Below are 20,259 nucleotides of genomic sequence, written 5' to 3'. Positions count from 1 at the left end.
TCCAAACACCCTACATTATTAACCACACTCAAATAACCATATGACTGCTAATTATCACAAATATAAAATGGAATATCTTACTGGCAAACTAACAAATTCGACAAAATCCTCTTCTAAAATTTCTATTCCAAGGGTAAGAAACTGCATTTCAGAAAACAAATAGGAAAATCTTTCTCAGCTTTGCCCTTTGGTCTTGAGACAACTCAGAAATACACTAAAAACTACCACTGCTTAATTAAAATCATGCCCTGTTCTCTAGTTAATTTGCTATTTGCCTCTGCTTTATGAGACAAATTTATTTACATTGTTCTGCTTTTGGGGTGGGGAGGGGGTACCTATAACTTAACAAAAACAAAAAAACTTCAAAAATCAACAGATTACAACTTCCAGACATCTCACCCTGGGCTTGCAAGGCAAGAAATTTATGAACTTGCCTCATTCTCAACATCAGAAAACTAAGGAATGTACTGTGTCTCCCCATCTCTTTCCACATCCAGCTTTGTTCAGTGAAAAAAGTATTCAGTATTCAGTGAAAAAAGACAAGGAGTATGTGCCAGTCTGCACTGATCTGGAAACGTTTCCCGAGCTTCAAAGGCCTCAAACACAATATCCCCTACCTTGCGACATGCTAGCACAGATCCTTTAACAGAAAGTAACCCAGTGAAGGAGATTATGTGAGTTAGGTACATTTTAAGTGTAGCACTGGAGCTAAGAAAGAGGTGCAAGAAATACAACTTGGGGTGACATGTATTTAAGAGTGGGAATTGGGGCACCTGGGTGGCTCAGTCGGTTAAGCGGCGGACTTCAGCTCAGGTCATGATTTCACAGCCCGTGAGTTCCAGCCCCGCGTTGGGCTCTGTGCTGACGGCTCAGAGCCTGGAACCTGTTTCAGATTCTGTGTCTCCCTCTCTCTGACCCTCCCCCGTTCATGCTCTGTCTCTGTCTCAAAAATAAATAAACGTTAAAAAAAATAAAAATAAATAGTAAGAGTGGGAAATATGGCAGTGAATTACTGTAAGAAAAATGATCCAGAGAAGAGATAAATTCAGATGCATGGAGAGAGACCGCAAATAGAGTCACATAGATAAAAGATCCCAAGATGAATTAGTCTGAGCTTGAACACAGTGCAGGAGAAAGAGGAAATGGTCAACTATATCAAATGCCAGGAAGGCTAAGAAGAAAAAATAAAAAGAATAGCTTGGGGTGCCTGGGTGGCTCAGTCAGTTAGGCATCCCGCTCTTGATTTCAGCTCAGGTCATGATCTCACAGTTCGTGAGATTGCACCCTGCATCTGTCCACATGGAGCCTACATGGAATTCTCTCTCTCTCACTCTCTGCCTCTCCCCCCATCAAAATAAATAAAGAAACTTAAAAAAAAAAAATAACAGCTTAAAAAAGTAAAACACTAATATTCAGTACATACTCTTTACCAGGCATCCTTAGAAAAGCTTCACATACACTAACCGAATTAATCCTTACAAGCAACCATACAAGACAGGTACTAATATCATTCCCATTTTACAGAGTAAAAAAAAAAAAAAAAAAAAAAAAAAAAAAATGAGACATGGTTAAGTAATTTGTTCAAGGTCACACAGTTATCAGGTGGTGGTGGAGGCAGAATTCAAATCCCAGCAGTTTAGTTCTTTACCACCATACTATTTAGCCTCTTAAAAATGCTATTAGGAGATCACTGTCAATCTTTTAAGAGAAGAGTTTCTGGGAAGCAATGGAAACAAAAGGCAAACAGGAAAGAGTAAAGTGGGTAGTGGCAAAGTGAAAACAATTTTCAGAGAAAATTGTGAGAGCAAAGTCAAGGGAAAGTGGGTTTTGTTTTTTAGAATAGGAGAAACCTGAGCATGACTGTGGCCTAAGTAGAGGGAAGAAAAAGTACATTTAAATTTAAGGCACAAAAAGAAGAGAAAGGACAGGAAAGCACATTTCCACTGATGGGACAGTGTACGTAGAGGCTGTGGGGTACACAGGTGTTGAGCATATCCAGGAATAAACAACCCAACTTAAGTAGAGTTTGGAAGCAATGGAAAATAATTTGTAAAGGTCCACGTGGATGGATGGTGTGGGGGAAAAAAAAACACAGAAGAAAAAAGGGGAGCGGACTTGAGGTCATTGTGAAGATGAGAAGTAATGTTAACAATGGTGAGAAAGTGCCAGAAGTATAAGGTTAGGAAGACTGTGGACTGGGGAGGTGCAAGGGAGAACAACAGGTCACAGCTATGGGGACTTGGCACATGGGAGGACGGAAGACAAGGACCAGACTGCCTGATGGCCACCAAGAGAGATGTCAGTGGGATAGGAGGTGGAGCTGGAAGGTTCTGAACTGATGCAGGCATATCTCAGAGACACTGCTGCAGTGGTCTGCTGCAGACCACCACAATGGATTTTTTTAATTAATTAATTAATTTATTTATTTATTTATTTATTTATTTTACTATAATAAATCAAGTCAAACGTTGTCACTTCCCAGTGTGTCCAAAAGCTACATTTGCACTGTACTCTAAGTGTGCAACAGCTTTATGTCTTAAAAAGTAATGTATATACCTTTTTTTTTTAATATTTATTTTTGAGACAGAGCACGAGCAGGGGAGGGGCAGAGAGAGAGAGGGAGACACAGAATCCGAAGCAGGCTCCAGGCTCAGAGCCCGAAGTGGGGCTCGAACCCATGTAGCACGAGATCATGACCTGAGCTGAAGTCGGATGCTCAACCGACTGAGCCACCCAGGTGCCCCAAAAAGCAAAGTAATACCTTAACTAAAAAATACTTCATTGCTAAAAAATGTTAATCATCATCTGAGCTTTCAGCAAATAATAACCTTTTCGCTGATGGAGGGTCTTGCCTCAAAGTTGATGGCTGCTGACTGATCGGGGTGGTGGTGCTGAAGGCTGGGATGGCTGTGGCAATTTCTGAAAATAAAACAACAACCAAGTTTGCCACATCAAATGATTCTTCCCTCCACGAATGATTTCTCTGGAGAATGTAATGCTGTTTGCTAGCATTTTATCCATAGTAGAACTGCAAAACTGGAGTCAATCCTCTCAGACCCTGCCACTGCTTAATGAACTAAGCTTATGTAATATTCTAAATCCTCTGTTGTCATTTCAGAAATCTTCACGGCATCTTCACCAGCAGATTCCATCTCAAGAAACCACTTTCTTTGTTCATCCATAAAAAGCAACTCCTCACCCGCTCGAGTTTTATCATGAGATTGCAGCAAATCAGTCACATGATCAGACTACACTTGTAACTCTAGTTCTCTTGCTATTTCCACCACATCTGCAGTGACTTCCTCCACTGAAGTCCTGAACCCCTCAAAGTCATCCATGAGGGTTAGAATCACTTTCTTCCAAACTCCTGGTAATGCTGATATTTGGACCTCTTCCCCTCCATAAATGTTCTTAATAGCATTTAGAACGATGAATCTTTTCCAGGTTTTCAATTTACCTTGCCCAGATCCATCAGAGGAATCACTATGTATGGCAGGTAAAGCTTTATGAAATGTATTTCTTAAATAATACTTGAAAGTCAAAATGGCTCCTTGACCCATGGGCTACCGAATGGATGCTGTGTCAGCAGGCATGAAAATACTAACTTCATTGTATATCTCCATCAGAGCTCTTGAGTAAAGGTACCTTGTCAATGAGCAGAAATATTTTGTAAGAAACCTTTTTTTCTGAGTAGGTCTCAACAGTGGACTTTAAATATTCAGTAGTAAACCATGCTGTAAACAAATGTGCTCTCATCTAGGTTTTGTTGTTCCATTTCTAGAGCACAGGCAGGGTAGACTTAGCATCATTCTTCAGGGTCCTAGAATTTTGGGAATGGCAAATGAGAGATGGTTTCAATTTAAAGTCACCTGCTACATTAGCCCCTACCTAACAAAAGTCTGCCTGTCCTTTGAAGCTTCGAAATCAGGCATTGACTTCTCTTCTCTAGCTATAAAAGTCCTAGATGGTGTCTTCTTCCAATAGAAAGCTGTTTTGTCTATACTGGGTATCTGCTGTTTAGTGGAACCACCTTCACTAATTAGTTAGACCTTCTAGATAAGTTGCTATGGCTTCTACACCAGCACTTGCTGCTTCTCGTTGCACTGCCATGTTATACAGACAGCTTCTTTCCTTAAACCTCATGAACCAACCTCTGCTAGCTTCAGACTTTTCTTCTGCAGCTTCCTCACCTCTCTCAGCCTTCCCAGAATTGAAGAAAGTTAGGGCCTTGCTCTGGATCAGGCTCTGGCTTCAGGGAATGTTGTGGCTGGTCTGATCTTCTATCCAGACCACTAAAACTTTTTCCATTTCAGCAATAAGATTGGGTCACCTTCTTATCATTCATGTGTTCACCAGAGTAGCGCTTTTAATTTCCTTCAAGAACCATTCTTCTGGGGGCACCTGGGTGGCTTAGTCAGTAAAGCATCCAACTCATTGATTTCAGCTCAGGTCATGATCTCGCAGTTCATGAGTTCAAGCCCCACGTTGGGCTCTGTGCTGACAGCATGGAGCCTGCTTAGGATTCTGTGTCTCCTCTCTTTGCCTCTCCCTACTTGTCCTCGCATGCACACACATGCTCTCTTTCAAAAATAAACAAACTTTATGGGGTGCCTCGGTGGCTCAGTCAGTTAAGTGTCCGACTTCGGCTCAGGTCATGATCTCACGGTTCATGAGCTCAAGTCCCACGTTGGGCTCTGTGCTGAGCATGCAGCCTACTTTGGATTCTGTGTCTCCTTCTCTCTCTGCCCCTTCCCTGCTCGTACTCTCTGTCTCTCTCAAAAAATAAATAAATAAAACATTAAAAAATAAAAAAATAAAATAAAATAAAAAAACCTTTCCTCTGCATTCACATCTTGGCTGTTTGGTGCAAGAGAGCTTTCCACCTGTCTTGGCTTTCAACATCCCTTCCTCACTAAGCTTATTCATTTCTAGCTTTTGATTTAAAGTGAGACGTGCAACTCTTCCTTTCACTTGAGCACCTAGAAGCCACTGTAGGATTATTAATTAGCCTAATTTCAATATTGTTGTGTCTCAGGAAATATAAGGAGGCCCAAGGAGAGGGAGACTGACAGGGAAGGGTCAGTCAGCAAAGTGTCAGAACACGCACATTGATTATTAAGTTTGCTGTCTTAAGTTTGGGTTCATGACACCCAAAACAATTACAATAGTAACATCAAAGAACACAAATCACCATAACAGATATAATAATAATGAAAACGTCTGAAATATAGTGACAATTACCAAATGTGACACAAAGACATGAAGTGAGCAGATGCTGTTGGAAAAATGGTGTCAACCGACTTTCCCGACGCAAGATTGCCACAAACATTCAATTTGTAAAAAATGCATTATCTGCAAAGCACAATAAAGTGAAGCATAATAAAATGAGGTACGCCTGTACTAACTGCCAAAATCATCCCAGGATGCAGAATGTTGGGGGCACAGGCTTCTAAAGAGAAGAGAAGTGAATGAACATTTATTGAGTACCTACATTGGTCAACCTACCTGCTGTATACAAATATATGTAAATATATATACATATAATTATATTTAATTCTTTTTTTAGTTTTTTTAATGTTTATTCATGAAAGAGACACACAGCATGAGTGCGGGAGGGGCAGAGAGAGAGAGAGAGAGAAAGAGACTGAATCCAAAGCAGGCTCCAGGCTCCAAACTGCCAGCACAGAGCCCAACGCAGGGTTCGAACCCATGAACCGCAAGATCATGACCTGAGCCAAAGTCGGACACCTAATCAACTGAGCCACCCAGGCGCCCATGATTATATTTAATTCTTAAACTGCCTGTATCAGGTTGAATGGAGACCCCCCAAAAGATAATATGCACATCCTAATTCCCAGAAGCGGTGAAAATGTTATCTTATTTGGAAAAGGAGTCTTTGCAGATGTAATTAAGGATCCTGAGATGAGGAGATCATCCTGGATTATCCGGGTGGGCATAAAATCCAATGACAAATGCACAGACAAGAAAAGGGCAAGGGATCATTTACACACACACACACACACACACACACACACACACACACACACACAGAAGAAAGAAATGTAAAGATGGAAGCAGAGACTGGAGTGATGTGGCCACAAGCCTAGGAAGACAAAGAATGCCAAGAGGCACCTGAGGCTGGAAGAAGGAAGGAAGGATTCTCCTCGAGAGCCTCCAGAGGGAGCACAGCCCTGACAACACTTGATTTCAGACTTTTGGTCCTCAGGACTGTGAGATAATAAATTTCTGTTGCTTCAAGCCACTCAGTGTGTGGTAATGTGTATAACGGCCATAGGAAACTAATACACTACCACATGGCGTGGGTACAATTTTCCCCATCGTAAGATCCGAAAACAAACTCAGAAGCTACATAGGTAGGTATTAAAAACTGGGATTCAAGGACAGGTCTGAAGGACTCTGAGGGGCAGCAAAGTGTTAGAAGCAATGGTTGAAAGTCATAGAGCAGAGGGAGGGACAAAAAAGAAAAAAAAAGAAAAATCTTCAATGTAAGAAGTTCTGAGGGGAGTGAGAAGGGATCAACCAGATTCCAACTAGTGCAAGGAAGAAGAGGAGGAAATCAGAAGGGGCACTTATAGTTTCCCATATTATCTACAGAACACAATGTGGAAAAAAGAAAAATACTGCTTATATTACACCCCTTGATATTAGTACAGATATCTGAATCAGATAGCTCTGAATTTCTAAGAACTCACAATAATCTTCTAAGTATCTATTTCAGATGCTTAAAGGTTTTCTTCTTCCCACATCTAGCCCTTATTCAACAAATTCCCAGAAATTACTCATCCAAGATGGTAAAGCTAAACATATTATCTCTGTTAATAATGTTGTAAACCCCAGAATTAGGCCAGATAATATGTGAAATATTGTTCATACTTTGTCTAGGACCAAAGTACTGCCTGGGTTAAAAACAAAAAAGTAACAAATTTCTAGGCTGTGCCAGGCTGTGAGACAAACAATTCACTTTATGTCAAGGTACTATTTAAGCAGAGTACCTCACCATGGTGATGATAATTCAAAGCCAGGTATGGGCTCAAGGAAATTTGTAGTGCAAATAATTACCAACCTACAATAACTTCCTCCCCATCTTTCAAGTGAGTCATGGGCTGACTAACGAATAAAGAGAATGAAAGACTTCTTCTGCATTCAGAATCCCATTTTATCAAGGAATAATGAATTCGGTGGTTAGACAAGGTACAGATCTATTTCAGATCTTAGCCAACAGCTACAGCTTTGCTGATGCAGACACTAAAAATTAACAAGAAATTCTTTACAACTGGTGCTTTTACCACTTCCACTCTGCAATTTAGCAGTCTTAAGTTATTTCTGGAGATTATTTCTGTTTGAATACTGATCAAAATTAAATATTTTTAAATAAAATTGGACTTTTCCAACAGTCTTAAAGATGTTCAGGGTGGAGACATGTGTTTGTTCAACACATATTTACTGAACGCTTACCATTTGCCAAGCAGTACCAGAAATTAAGGGGTCAGGGAGGTTCCTTTGTAAAAACCAAAATCCTAAAGCAGCAAAAACTACCTAAAACATCAGAAGTACTTTTGCAGATCATCAGTGAAGCCTCGTTTAAACTCAGCTGATAATTCTAAAAATAGACTCTGAACCTAGCAATATGAAAACACTAACACAAGATATCAATCTGCACTGACATTTCTTAGTTGACTGTTGTTCACTTAAAATAGACACACATTTCTTTAAAGCACAAACAAAAGTTAAGCATTATGCACCACATTGTAGGAAAGGAAAATTAGGAGGAAATGAGGGAATCAGGGAAGAAAGAATGTAGCCAATTAAATAGATTTTTTAACCTAATCGGTAAGGAAACTTATCTAATGAAATTACAGACTAAAAGATCAATCAATAAATAAACAGCCAGGCAACATTATTAAATTTTTGAAAATTAATGATTTCAGAACACATAAGGTGAATGTGAAATGAATCTTTACTGAAGAATTCTATCATGTGGGGCGCCCAGGTGACTCAGTTGGTTAGGTGTCCAACTTTTGATTTCAGTTCCAGTCGTGATCTTACGGCTCCGCACTGACGGCACGGAGCGTGCTTGAGATTCTCTCTCTCCCTCTCACTGCCCCTCTTCTGCTCACGCACTCTCTTGCTCAAAATAAGTAATTTTTTTTTTAATTCTCTCATGAGGAAAAAAGGTGAAAAGTATTTGAACTATTTGTTTTATAATTATCCCCAATTTCCTTGTGTTTTCACAATTAAAATACCTTTTGAAATTTCAACTTATTTATGAAAGGAAAATGATTCTGTAACAAGCAGAAGAGGAGACACTGTGGGAAATGAATTTCAAAGATTTCCAAAGCTAGAGCATATTTTCAAATCAATAAACAAGGCACCTTATAATTCTCTCCCTTAGGTCTCTTGATTCAAATAAAAATAAAGTCCAATTTCTCTTCCTCTGAGTCAAACTAGAAATTGCATAAATCATAATTTCTGAGGTATTAACATAATTATCAGGAAAACAATATATATAACATGGTTTCAATAAGGTCACATTAACACTAGCAAACCTCAAATATTTAAAAATAAAACAAGACCCAATATTTCAATCGAGATTATAGCACCAAGTTTCATATACCTACTTAAGTGTAACAATATTACAAAGAGACTTTTCTAGAAAAATGCTATATAAAATGTTTTTAAATCATTGGCTAACATGCAAGGTTATCTGCTTTAATCCCTTTTACTGATCTGATTAAGTAAATTACAATGTATCTTTCTAATAATTAAAAACACTAACAAATTTCAGATCAACCTATAACTCAGTCACATAGTCAGTGCAGACTCACAAAGAAACACATGATCCTGGTTGTCTTAAAGGATGTATTTGTCCATTCTGTCCATTTCTATTCTGGAGGAAAAAAATTCTTCACCATGACAGCCATCTCTGCTCCAGTAAAACATGATGCTATAAACAAGTTAATCTAGTTTTTAAAAAGTAAGATTTCTTCTATGAAAGATCAAATGATGTAAGATGATTAATTTAGAGAGGTAAACCGGTCAAGCACTTAACTTTTTTTCACCCACCAGTTGGGGTATTTGTCAGAAATAAAGTTCCCAGGGTCCAGAATTACCTAAGATGTGTATTAAAAATGAACCAGAATCAGAATCAGAATCTCAGGTGATAAAACGTAGGAAATAAGTTTGTTTATGCAAACCACCTTAAGCACATTCATGTTTGAAAACCACTGCTTGTAGTAACTCTTTAAAAATAACATTTGTAACAAGCAAAAAATTAGAACGTCCTTTTACATCAGTTTAATTATATTAAATAAATCCTCTTTACACAGCTTTCTAATTCATGCACAGCTCATTCAGACATGGAAGAATCTAAGTTTACCTCCCAGTATAATGGTATCATACGATGATTTGGTCAAACCAGAGACTTTCACACACTCGAGTAATTAATCATGAAAACACAGATGCAAGCAAAAAGCCATATTTATTATGCCTCTGGAGAAAAAAACAAGTTAATTACAAATTTCAGATTTAAAATTACTAAGTATGTTTTCCTAAACATTTCGCCACGCCACGCAGCCAAAAATATAACTGCTGACGAACACCCTTTAAGCTATCTTTCCTATTTTAACTGAGGGTTTTTGCTGTGGCTTTAAACTAAACTTTGCCAAGTTTTGATATGACTAAAAACAAGTATGCTGATGAAACATAACAAATCAAGTTGGCTCACTACAGGATTTATATACTAGAGAAAAAGAAAATTGGGGTGTTACCTGAAATTGCCCAGTGAATCCAAGACATGAGATAAAAATGTCCAGTACTAACTGGAGTAAAGTCTTAATTTTGCAAAGGCGTGTTAATGGTGGTGTAGGTATCCTCGGAAAACCTACTTTCAACCTTGAATCAGCCTGATCTTCACCATAAATCACAATATTACCTGTATAGTACTCTCTTTGCTACTATTCTGACAAAAGGCAGAAATGGAAAAAAATAGTCTTTTAAATATTAAATCACTGTGTCCTCCAGGAATTAAAAAGAGGAAAGAGAAGAGGAGAGGAGAGGAGAGGAGAGGAGAGGAGAGGAGAGGAGAGGAGAGAAAAGAAAAGAAAAGAAAAGAAAAAAAGAAAAGAAAAGAAAAGAAAAAAGAAAAGAAAGAAAAGAAAAGAAAAGAAAAGAAAAGAAAAGAAAAGAAAAGAAAAGAAAAGAAAAGAAAAACAGATACAGAGGGAAAAGGGGAAAAAAGATGACAGATGACAGGGACAGGCTGTTCTGATTAAACTGGTAAACTGCAGTCTGAGGCAGTGGTAACAACAGCCAGCTCGGTCTAAAGCAGCCAGGAAAATTGACCAGGAGAATAGTGCGCAAATCAATGCTCTTGGGAATTCCCAAAAGTGACCTAGGAAATCCAAGCTCTAGAAAAATCACTGCAATGTACCTCTTTCCACTGTCTCCCTGCAGTCTCCCCATCCACCCCCACACTTACTTAAGACAAACATGAAACGCAGGCTTGAAAGGGAAAGGAAGTCATAAAAGGCAATGTGGGGGTGGGGGGACAGGAGGAGGAACAGGTCTGCCCCTAGGCTGGGTGAGCAAGGGTGCTGTGGAGGTTAGCATAGCATAAGTGAGTGTAAGAGGCTATTAGAAGTCTGACCAGTCTCCCAAGTAAAGCACCTTCTCCAGCCTTAACAGGTGGTCATCTACCCCCGGATTAAAAACATGCTTATGAAGCACTTATTTCATTGTTTACTGACAACTCAGAATGCTGTGGTTTCTTAAAATCTGCTTCATGGGGCACCTGGGTGGCCGAGTCGGTTAAGTGTCTGACTTCGGCTCAGGTCATGATCTCACGGTTCATGCGTTCGAGCCCTGCATTGGGCTCGTGCTGATGGCTCAGAGCCTGGAGCCTGCTTCAGACTCTGTGTCCTCTCTCCCCCACTCATGCTCTGTGCCTCAAAAATAAACATTAAAAAAAATTTTTTAATCTGCCTCTTTGTAACTAAACTACCTTTATGGCTATCTGACGCTATCCAAAAAAGTTTCGTCTCTCTTCTATGTGGTCTCCCTTTAAGCTGAAGAAGACAGAGCTCATATTTCCCCCAAACCATCTTCCAGGGCAACAATGATCAGGTCCTTCAACTCACGCACAGTGAAGAGTCAGATACCCCAAGCTGTACATTTCAACTCTGCCAGAAAACTACTTCAGCTCTTCCAACAACAACGTGTGAGACTTCGGACAGGTGACAATCTTTGGGAGCCAGTCTTGCCTTCTCTTTCTTTACAAGACTATTCCATTAGCATGGGGCCGGGGGTGTGGCAAGGACAACTCTATGAAGCTCCAACAGTGAAGCAGTGGGCTACATTTGGGATCTTTCTCCTGTAACTTCTTTCTTTGCACAAAGATTTGGCTCCAGAGACACCAAGGCCTCTGGGTCCAAGGTTCCCATGGCCCCGGCCCTTGAACAGAGGAGCAAACCTAGAGGCTCCAGTGGGGAAACAGGCAGCCATAGCTCTGACCACCAGAGAGCCTAAGGCCTACAAAGACAAGTGTCCTGATAAGCCTTGTAGTATATCCTCTGATAAACAGGCTGGCCACACGATGGGCTAGGAAACTACCCACTGTATATAATAACACTGCCTCAAGAGAAAAATCCATCCTGTTCCCAGCTAAATTCCAACTGGTATTTGGAATACCTGCCACACAGAGACTACAACCTAGATTAGGAGTTTCCCTTTTAAAAGTATCCACAGACGTGGCTACTTTTACCTTCAATAAACATTAAAAGGCAGTAATGGTAAACACTACTGCAGAATAAATACATCACTTACCTCGTTCTGCCACATTAACAGACCTCAAATGTATTCATGAAAGAATAACATGAAGAATGGTATTTAGCATTGTCAGATTTCAATGAATAAATTTTCTCTTCAAAAATACCTAATTTCGGGGTGCCTGGGTGGCTCAGTTGCTTGTGTCCGACTCCGGCTCAGGTCATGATCTTGTGGTTTGTGGGTTAGAGCCCCACATTGGGCTCTGTGCTGACAGCTCAGAGCCTGGAGCCTGCTTCAGATTCTGTCTCTCTCGCTCTCTGCCCCTCCCCCACTCACACTCTCTGTCTCTGTGTCTCTCTTTCAACAATAAATATTTAAAAATTAAAAAAAAAAAACCTAATTCCCACAGGCCCCTAGGATTTAGATTCACATATACTGAAACAACATAGTGGAGTTACGTATGCTGTTCAAGGATGGCAATCTGACTGTGGTAGGCAGTCTCTAAGAATGCCTCCTATTCCCTTGATTGTAGACCAAACTGAAGGGCTCTTTTCTGAGAAAACACAGCAAAAGTGATGAGGTTGTGAGCTGCCCTGTAGAGAGGCCCATGTGGCAAGAAGTGAGGGAAGCCTCCAACTAACAACCTGCAGAGAACTGAGGCCCTCACTCCAACAGCCCTCAAAGAACTGAATCCTGCCCAAACCTACATGGGTGAACTTGGAAGGCTCCCCCGTGGAGCCTTCACCCACAACCCTGATCAACCCTCAATACTCTGTAGCCTCATGAGAGAACTTGAACTACAGGCATGCAGCCACACCATGTCCACATTCCTGGCCCATAGCAACTATGAGATAATACATATGTGTTCTTTTAAGCTCCTACATTTTGGGGTAATTCACAAAGTTATAGATAACTAATATGCTGACCAATCCAATTTTCTCTACTGTTCCTAATTCCCAGCCCAACCCTCCATAAACTCCCAAGGTGTCTAACATCCAACATCCCAATGGTATTGATTAGTCAGCTGGTAAGAGAACAAAGGAGCCGCCCTACCAACAGAAGGGACTGAATTAGAAACATTCAGCCACTCAACAATTCTTTAGTAAGCCTCTAGCATGTGCCAAGGCAGAAACCAAATCTCTTAACTTAGTTTAGGAAACAGTTCACTCTATACTTAGATTTGATCAAATAAACTGAGCCCCTCACTCTAAACAGATAACTCAAACACCTACCTAATCTAGTATGAACTCCCTCAACCTCCTTCTCCATATTCCTCTAATTTTTTGCTACAGCAAACATCTTTATGTCCTCTCTTCTCCCATCTCCAAAACTAATGTACCTATATGCTTTATCCCACTCTACCTGCTCTAATTCCAATCTTGCTCCCTTTAATCCATTCATAGTGGTACTGCCTAAATATTTCTGAAATGCAAATCTGATTGCGTCACTCTCCTACTTAAAATTTAAGCTCAATGGTTTGACATTGTCCTCAGGCTAACGTCCAAGTTCTCATACCCAGTTTACAAGGATCACTCCGACTGGACCCATGTGTATCTCTCTGGCTCCAGCCCACACTCCTCTCTGTACTCTATGCTTTAGCCCCTAACTTTTTTTTTTTTTAACCTTCCATTTCCCCATCACCTCTTAGCTTTCAAATATTCCAATCTAGCATGAAATATTTTTCCCCCAAGCCAATCGTTTAAGTACCTAATTTAAGCTTCTGGCCGCAGCTTCATCTTTGTCTTCTCCATAATGCCTAAATTAGTTTAGTGCCACCCCACAACCGGTGCATCCACAACAAATGGCATTTCACTCTACTCTAGAATAGTTATTCTTCAGTTGTGAGGATTTCTCACTGGTTATATGGTCTATGAAGACAAGGACCTGTGGATCCTGTTCAATGCTGAACCACAGTGTCCTGTAGAGACAAACATTTGCAGTATGAAGTCTTCCTAGATCACATGTTATAATCCGTTCTCTACTTACCTCCTACTTACCAAATCGGGAATTTTTCTAAGCATTAACCCATTGCAACACTTGTCTTGCTATCATCATTTTTCATTCATTCATTGACTCACTCACAAAGGCCTCACTTCATTCATATGATCTCTCTCTCCCTTCATTTTCCTGTTCCTATTTCTCCACTTGCCCTAAGTTGTTAGATTTCATCCATGGCTATCTTCTCTTCAGCTTCCACAAGCTCTCCTTGAGTGGCCATCCAAACTTCCCATGATGTCAACCACACTGACTGCCTATGTGAGACTGGGGAATGAATAGGGTAACAGAGCCTTTTGGGAAACTTTTCAAACTACACTTAGGCCTCCTCCATATTTTGATTTAATCCTTAGCACCCCATGTTTACCAGTAACTGACATGATGAGTTACTTCTACTTGCAGGAGTTAGTTTTATCACTCAGGTGTGTTGGGGGAGAAATAGGTAAGTACCACTTATGTATATGCTGAAGACAGCCAGATCTCTCTCTTGTTAGATGTCTCTCCTAGGCTCTAAGTTCTTATTTGCATCTTCCTACCTACTGACATGTTCTTCCTGGATATCCCACACTCTCTCTAAAGAGTTGGGATATCCTAACTCACTCTCTCTAAAACCAAAATAGCTCCCTCAAAGCACATGCCTGTCTATACCTCCTACCAGCCACCTAGCTGTCTAAGCTGGAATACCAGCATCCTCCTAAAGCCTCTCTCTTTCCTTCAATGACACTACTCACATCCTCTCAACTCTGTCTGGATCCAACTATGACCTTGATCAGGTTCTAATATTCTACTTTCTGAGCTACTGAAATAACTTCTTACCTGGTCTCTCTGTCACTGGTTCTGCCCTTTATCAATCATGCTCCATGCTAAAAGAAATGCTCTAAAACAAAGGATTGCATCATTCCCCTTTTCAAAACTTCTGATGTTTCCTGCTACTCCCAGGACAAAAATTTGAGCCTGGGATGAGTGACCAGAAAAGAAAGGCCCGGAGGAAAGAAACCACTGACACCAAGACCCAAATCAAAAGAAACCCTAAAAGGAGCCATGTAGGTCAGAGAACTTGGTAAGGAAAACACCAGTGGACCTTTGACACACAAAGCAAACTTCAACAGCTCAAAAAGAACACAACCAGGCTCACACAGCCAGGGCCAGGAGGCTAAAGGGCTATGATAAGAAAGCTGCAGGGCAACTTGCCACCTTCTGAGCTAGCCAAGAGGAACTCAGGCAAGGAAAAAAAAAAAAATTAAATGGGCATCAATGTTAAACATTCAAGAAAAATCAGTATAAATACAACTACAGGATAAATGTATAAAAGCTTTGAAAATGGATACCATTGTAAGAAACAACTGAGACGATTTCATATGGAAAAAAAAAACTGTGAAAGTAATCTATAAAAATTTAGAAAAAAAATGTCAGGGGGCTCTCAGCAACGACCTAACTAAGCCACCGTCTCCCATAATGCATACCCCTGCACACAGACCCCCACACTCTGACCACCCATCAGCTACACCAGAAGTAGCAGAGCTCAAACAGCCCAGAGGCCCGAACTAACAAAGCACTTGCCGGGTAATTCCTTAAAGGGCCCATAGGAATTCAGACCAAAGTGCCCCAACCAGATTCCACCTCTACTCAAAGAATAAAACAGCCTGTCAGCATGTCTAGGAAAGGTCAGAAGCTCTGGTGAGTCAAATAGACAGTGAAACCCCATTCCCAAAGGAGTTATGCAATCTTCTCCGCCATACTACCCCATTAATTATAGGCACATCAACTCTTTTTCTTAATCATAGACAGCTTCAATAAACCTGTGCAAGTCAAGTCCAGCTTCTCTCTGCCAGGAATTTTTGGGTCCTCGACACCAAAATACTGGCTGACCTGCCACTCCACATCCTAAGTGGTAGCCAGGTGGAAATACTTCTGTTTTTAAGTACCTTTGCCCATGCTGTCCCATTGCTTAGTCCGGAAAACTCTCAATGGCCTGCTCCAACCACCAGCACCTTCTGGAAATCCTTAACTAGCCCACACTCCACAAGGCATGCTTTCCAAGGACTGGCTATAGCTCTTTCCTGACGTTCATCCCATTGTAGCATGAGGGAAGTAACTGTGTCTTAGTCATCTATCTTCTGTGCCTCAAACAATGTCCAGCCTATGTGAGATACTCCACTTGTGTTTGCTGAATGAACTTGGAAGTCAGCTCATTTTCTCCTTTGATACTATAGCAGGAAAATAGAAGTATGTTGTGTTGGAAGTCACAATGGAAACTGTTTCATGCTAAATGGAATTTCACTGGCAATCCAGCCAGGTCAAGACCTTGGGGGGAAACTGCACTCATCTTTTTGCAATCCTGCACAACAGCAGAAAGAGAATGAGAAATAATTAATGGCTCCTGACTCTACCAGGTGGGCTAGGGGAAGCGGTCTGTGGACTTCCTGGGGGCGGGGCGGGGGGGGGGGGGGAGTCTGCAGACCAATTTCCCTTGGTACTAAAGTTCATGATATAAAGACTATCCCTGTATTTCCAGCATGAATTAGAAATTTCAAGGAAAATGTTTCAAAATATTCTCAAGAATAATGAGCTTAGAGTTTGATGGAACTCATTGTAGCTTAACACCCATTAGCCAAAAAAATTGTTGAACACCAGAAAACACTGGAAACAAAACAGATCAGGCTGTCTACAACTGTGTGGTACTACACAGAGGGAAGAGAGGCAGGGAGGGAGAAACACAGGTAAAGAAGACTGAGGAAGAGGAACTAAAAATGGCAGACCGATTGCCTGGGGAAGGCGCATGACAAAAATAGGTCTCTGGACATAAAAGGCTGGAAAATATAATTAATGTCTACTCAACAGGTTGGTGTGGATAGGAATAATATGGACTTTTTAACAGAAGAGATTTGAAACATTTATTTAAGATCAACAAAAAGCACCCTCTTACACAACATATATTTTAGTCACATGAAAATTTTGCCCCAAGATGTAATTCAGGCTAAGAGATTAATTATTTCGGGGCATCTGGGTGGCTCAGTCAGTTACGTGAGCGTCCAACTGTTGATTTCGGCTCAGGTCATGATCTCACAGTTTGTGGGTTCAAGTCCCGCATCCAGCTCCCCACTGACAGTGCAGAGCCTGCTTGGGATTTTCCCTCCCTCTCCCTCTGGTCCTCTTGTCCCCTCTTTTTCTGTCTCTCAAAATGAATTTAAAAACCTTAAAAATAATTAAATATGAATTATTTCAAGAAGATTCTCTGTACACCTCATGCAAATTAGTTAGTTATAAGAACCTAATTAGTTTGGGGTACATCTCATTAATAAGAAACGCGTCATGAAATGGGAAGTGTTCATAAGCATCTCTGCAGCATACCAAAGTACCATGGTTATCTTAAAAATCAACTTGCGCACTGACTGCTGCATTGTGAGCTGAACTAGCCACATTTTACATAAACTATCATTTTTATTTTAGAGAACTGACAAACTATGGTTAGATTCCTGTGTTTGACCTACATTTTCCCAAAAATGAACAAAGTGAGCCGGACACTTCAAAAAAAAAAACAAAAAACTGACAGTATTTGTTGCCAATGGTAAAATTTGAGCTTTCAGGCAAAAATGTGAATTTTGGAAAACTGCTTCCCAACACTTAAAAGAAAAATAAGACTTTTTTTTTCCTGCTAAATAATACTTGCTTTGGGAAATAGACGATATAATAAATTGATAGTACTTTGTAAGTTTTGATTTTCATTCTTAACTGGCTTTAATCAACTTTTTTAAGTTATAAATTATAAGACCCACAAGAACAGTAGTTTAAACTGTGTCAGCCTAATTGTCTGTATGAAAATTGCCAAATTTTTTATGACATATCATGTTATGGCAAACATTAAGTATATAAGTGAGAAAAATCTATTAGTATATCACATCAACTGAATTCTAAGAATCTACAGATTCAGTGCACCAAGAAAAAGGGATGACTAAGAAGCAACAGCTGGAATTTATTTCCTTTGGTTAGCTTTTTGAGTAACCTAAGTTCAACAAGTTACTCAAAATACCAAGAAACAAAACTGTTGCCTAAGTGCAAAAAAACTTTTTTCTACAAAACCTCTCAAAGTTAAATATCTGATAAAATAACATCACCCAAAGTTTTCCAACCTTTAAAGAGAGAGCTACATGGGGGCGCCTGGGTGGCGCAGTTGGTTAAGCGTCCGACTTCAGCCAGGTCACGATCTCTCGGTCCGTGAGTTCGAGCCCTGTGTCAGGCTCTGGGCTGATGGCTCGGAGCCTGGAGCCTGTTTCCGATTCTGTGTCTCCCTCTCTCTCTGCCCCTCCCCCGTTCATGCTCTGTCTCTCTCTGTCCCAAAAATAAATAAAAAACGTTGAAAAAAAAAATTAAAAAAAAAAAAAAGAGAGCTACATGACAAAGTAAAAATTGCTATAGAATGAAGAGTTAATTTATTATTTTTTAAATTTATTTTGAGAGCATGCATGCACGGGGGAGGAGCAGACAGAGAGGGAGAGAGAGAATCCCAAGCAGGCTCTGTGCTGTCAGTGCAGAGCTTGACACAGGGCTCGATCCTACAAACTGTGAGATCATGACCTGAGCTGAAATCAAGATTCAGCTACACTTCACCTACTGAGCCATCAGGCGCCCCGTTAAGAGTTAATTTATAAGACTTCCAAAATGGCAGAAGATTTTAAGAACAGCCACCAAATATTTTGGTTAACTACTCTCAAATCCACCGAGCTATCGCTGTCATTTCTTCTACAGGTTTCCAGGGGATTTTATTCAGCCTAAGGAAAAAAACTGCATTAAAGGAAAATAATATTTTAAAATATTCACACCTCTTCAAACTTTAACCTAAACTTCTATTTTGGGATACATCAAGGTTTCAACAATTTATGTCTTCTCAAGCATCATTTAACATCATTTAAACATCTTACTTGAATCCAAAAATTTAATCAAGAAAAAAATCATACAGTGATTCTGTTTTAGGAAATAAAACCGTCTCAATAAGGTTTGCTTCTTCCCTCTCCCCTGAAAGTCATTAATATAATCTACTATTGCACAGGACAATATCCTGATAACCATTCCATCTCAAAATTTTGCAGTTGTTTTCACTGTATAAGAGGCCATTCATTTTTGCCTGAACCAGGGAGAAATGGCACTGGCTCAAAAGCCTACCAGTGTCTAAAAAGAAATAATAGGAGATCCACATTAATACTAAGTTAACATTAAACTCATATTTCACACTAAATACACTAACATTAAATACATACCATAAATATTTAACATTAACTACATAATAACCAGGAAAAACCCAGAAAAAGTTTGGGAGACACGATGTGTTTTAATCCCATATGAGGTTCCTAGGTTTTAGTCACTAGAATGCCACATTGGCACCTTTTCAACCAAAGGGGGCTGAGTAATTAGAATATATAATAAGCCAATTCAAGTAGATTATTAAGAAGGGTATTTAGGCCAAAGGCCCAAAAAATGATAAGTAGGATAAAGTTAAACTACAAACTATCCCACAAAATTGTTGTTTTAATCGTTATTTTATCTCAGAAGTCATCCTAACAGGTAGCCGAATCTACCTACCCTTGAAAAGCAGACTAAATAATGGAGCATTGTTTTCATAAGAAAACTCATTGCCTAAAAATTCCTGAAGTGTGTGGCACAAATGTTCACTGACCCCATTCTAAAAAAGTGACCTAGAACATTTGAAAACATACATTCTTGAACTCAATCACACTCGCTGGTGTTGGTTTCTCCATCATATTTTTACAATCAGCTATTATATCTGAGAGTGTGTGAATAAAACTACGATTAAGCAGTGAGTGTAAGCTTAAAGGACCCGATATTAAGTGAATAACGCTGTCAGGAATACTCAAGAAAGCAACCAGGGCATCCGGGGTCACCACACCTAATTTTGCTGTGTCCGTTTAATGCAGTCTTCAAGTTATTCAAACGTGCACAAACGAAACTCACTCACGTACCAAAGCCATGCCCCCCAAACAGTTTATCTGACACTCCTGAAATCACATTTCAAATAAAACGCTTTCTGCCGGGCCCCTGTTCGCACGCCTTCCAAATCCCATAAGTGAACATCCTGCGTTTCCTTCGGCGTGACCGAGAGAAGTGAGGGTGTGTCTCGGTGCTTACCGATGCCTGGAGCCACATAGACGAAGTAGAGGCAGGACGAGGAGAGGGAGAAGAAGAAGATGAAGGCAAGGAGGGAGCGATTGGAGACCCGCATCATCCGCTTGAGCACAGACATCTTCCTGTTCCCGGCCAGCAGCTCGGGCTGCGTTCTCAGGCCGGACTTGGGGGCACCATCCAGGCCCTAAACTTCCACGAATGGGCTAAGAATAGCGAGACTGCAACGGGGTCCGCGTGGGGAGGCTCTGGGGGAGGGCCGGGGCGGGAAAGAGGAAAGGGGAGGGAGGCAGCGCACGGAATGAATGGGAGGCCGGAGAGTCGGGGGAGGGGAGGAGCGGGGGG

General features: G+C 40.4%; 1 protein-coding gene across 1 annotated transcript in view; it reads right to left on the bottom strand.

Annotated features, from left to right (window-relative positions):
* The window catches only part of B4GALT6 (beta-1,4-galactosyltransferase 6), a 68,238-nt gene extending 48,203 nt beyond the window's left edge, over positions 1-20,035 (bottom strand). The window contains exon 1 of the mRNA XM_040479156.1: positions 19,921-20,035. Coding sequence (XP_040335090.1) covers positions 19,921-20,035 — 115 coding nt within the window. The remainder of the gene's footprint in view (positions 1-19,920) is intronic.
* Positions 20,036-20,259: the final 224 nt, after the last annotated feature.

This window comes from Herpailurus yagouaroundi, unplaced genomic scaffold, assembly GCF_014898765.1.
Source record: "Herpailurus yagouaroundi ecotype Mexico unplaced genomic scaffold, PumYag 142, whole genome shotgun sequence".
NCBI lineage: Eukaryota > Metazoa > Chordata > Mammalia > Carnivora > Felidae > Herpailurus > Herpailurus yagouaroundi.
This window is presented reverse-complemented; position numbering and strand designations above follow the sequence as displayed.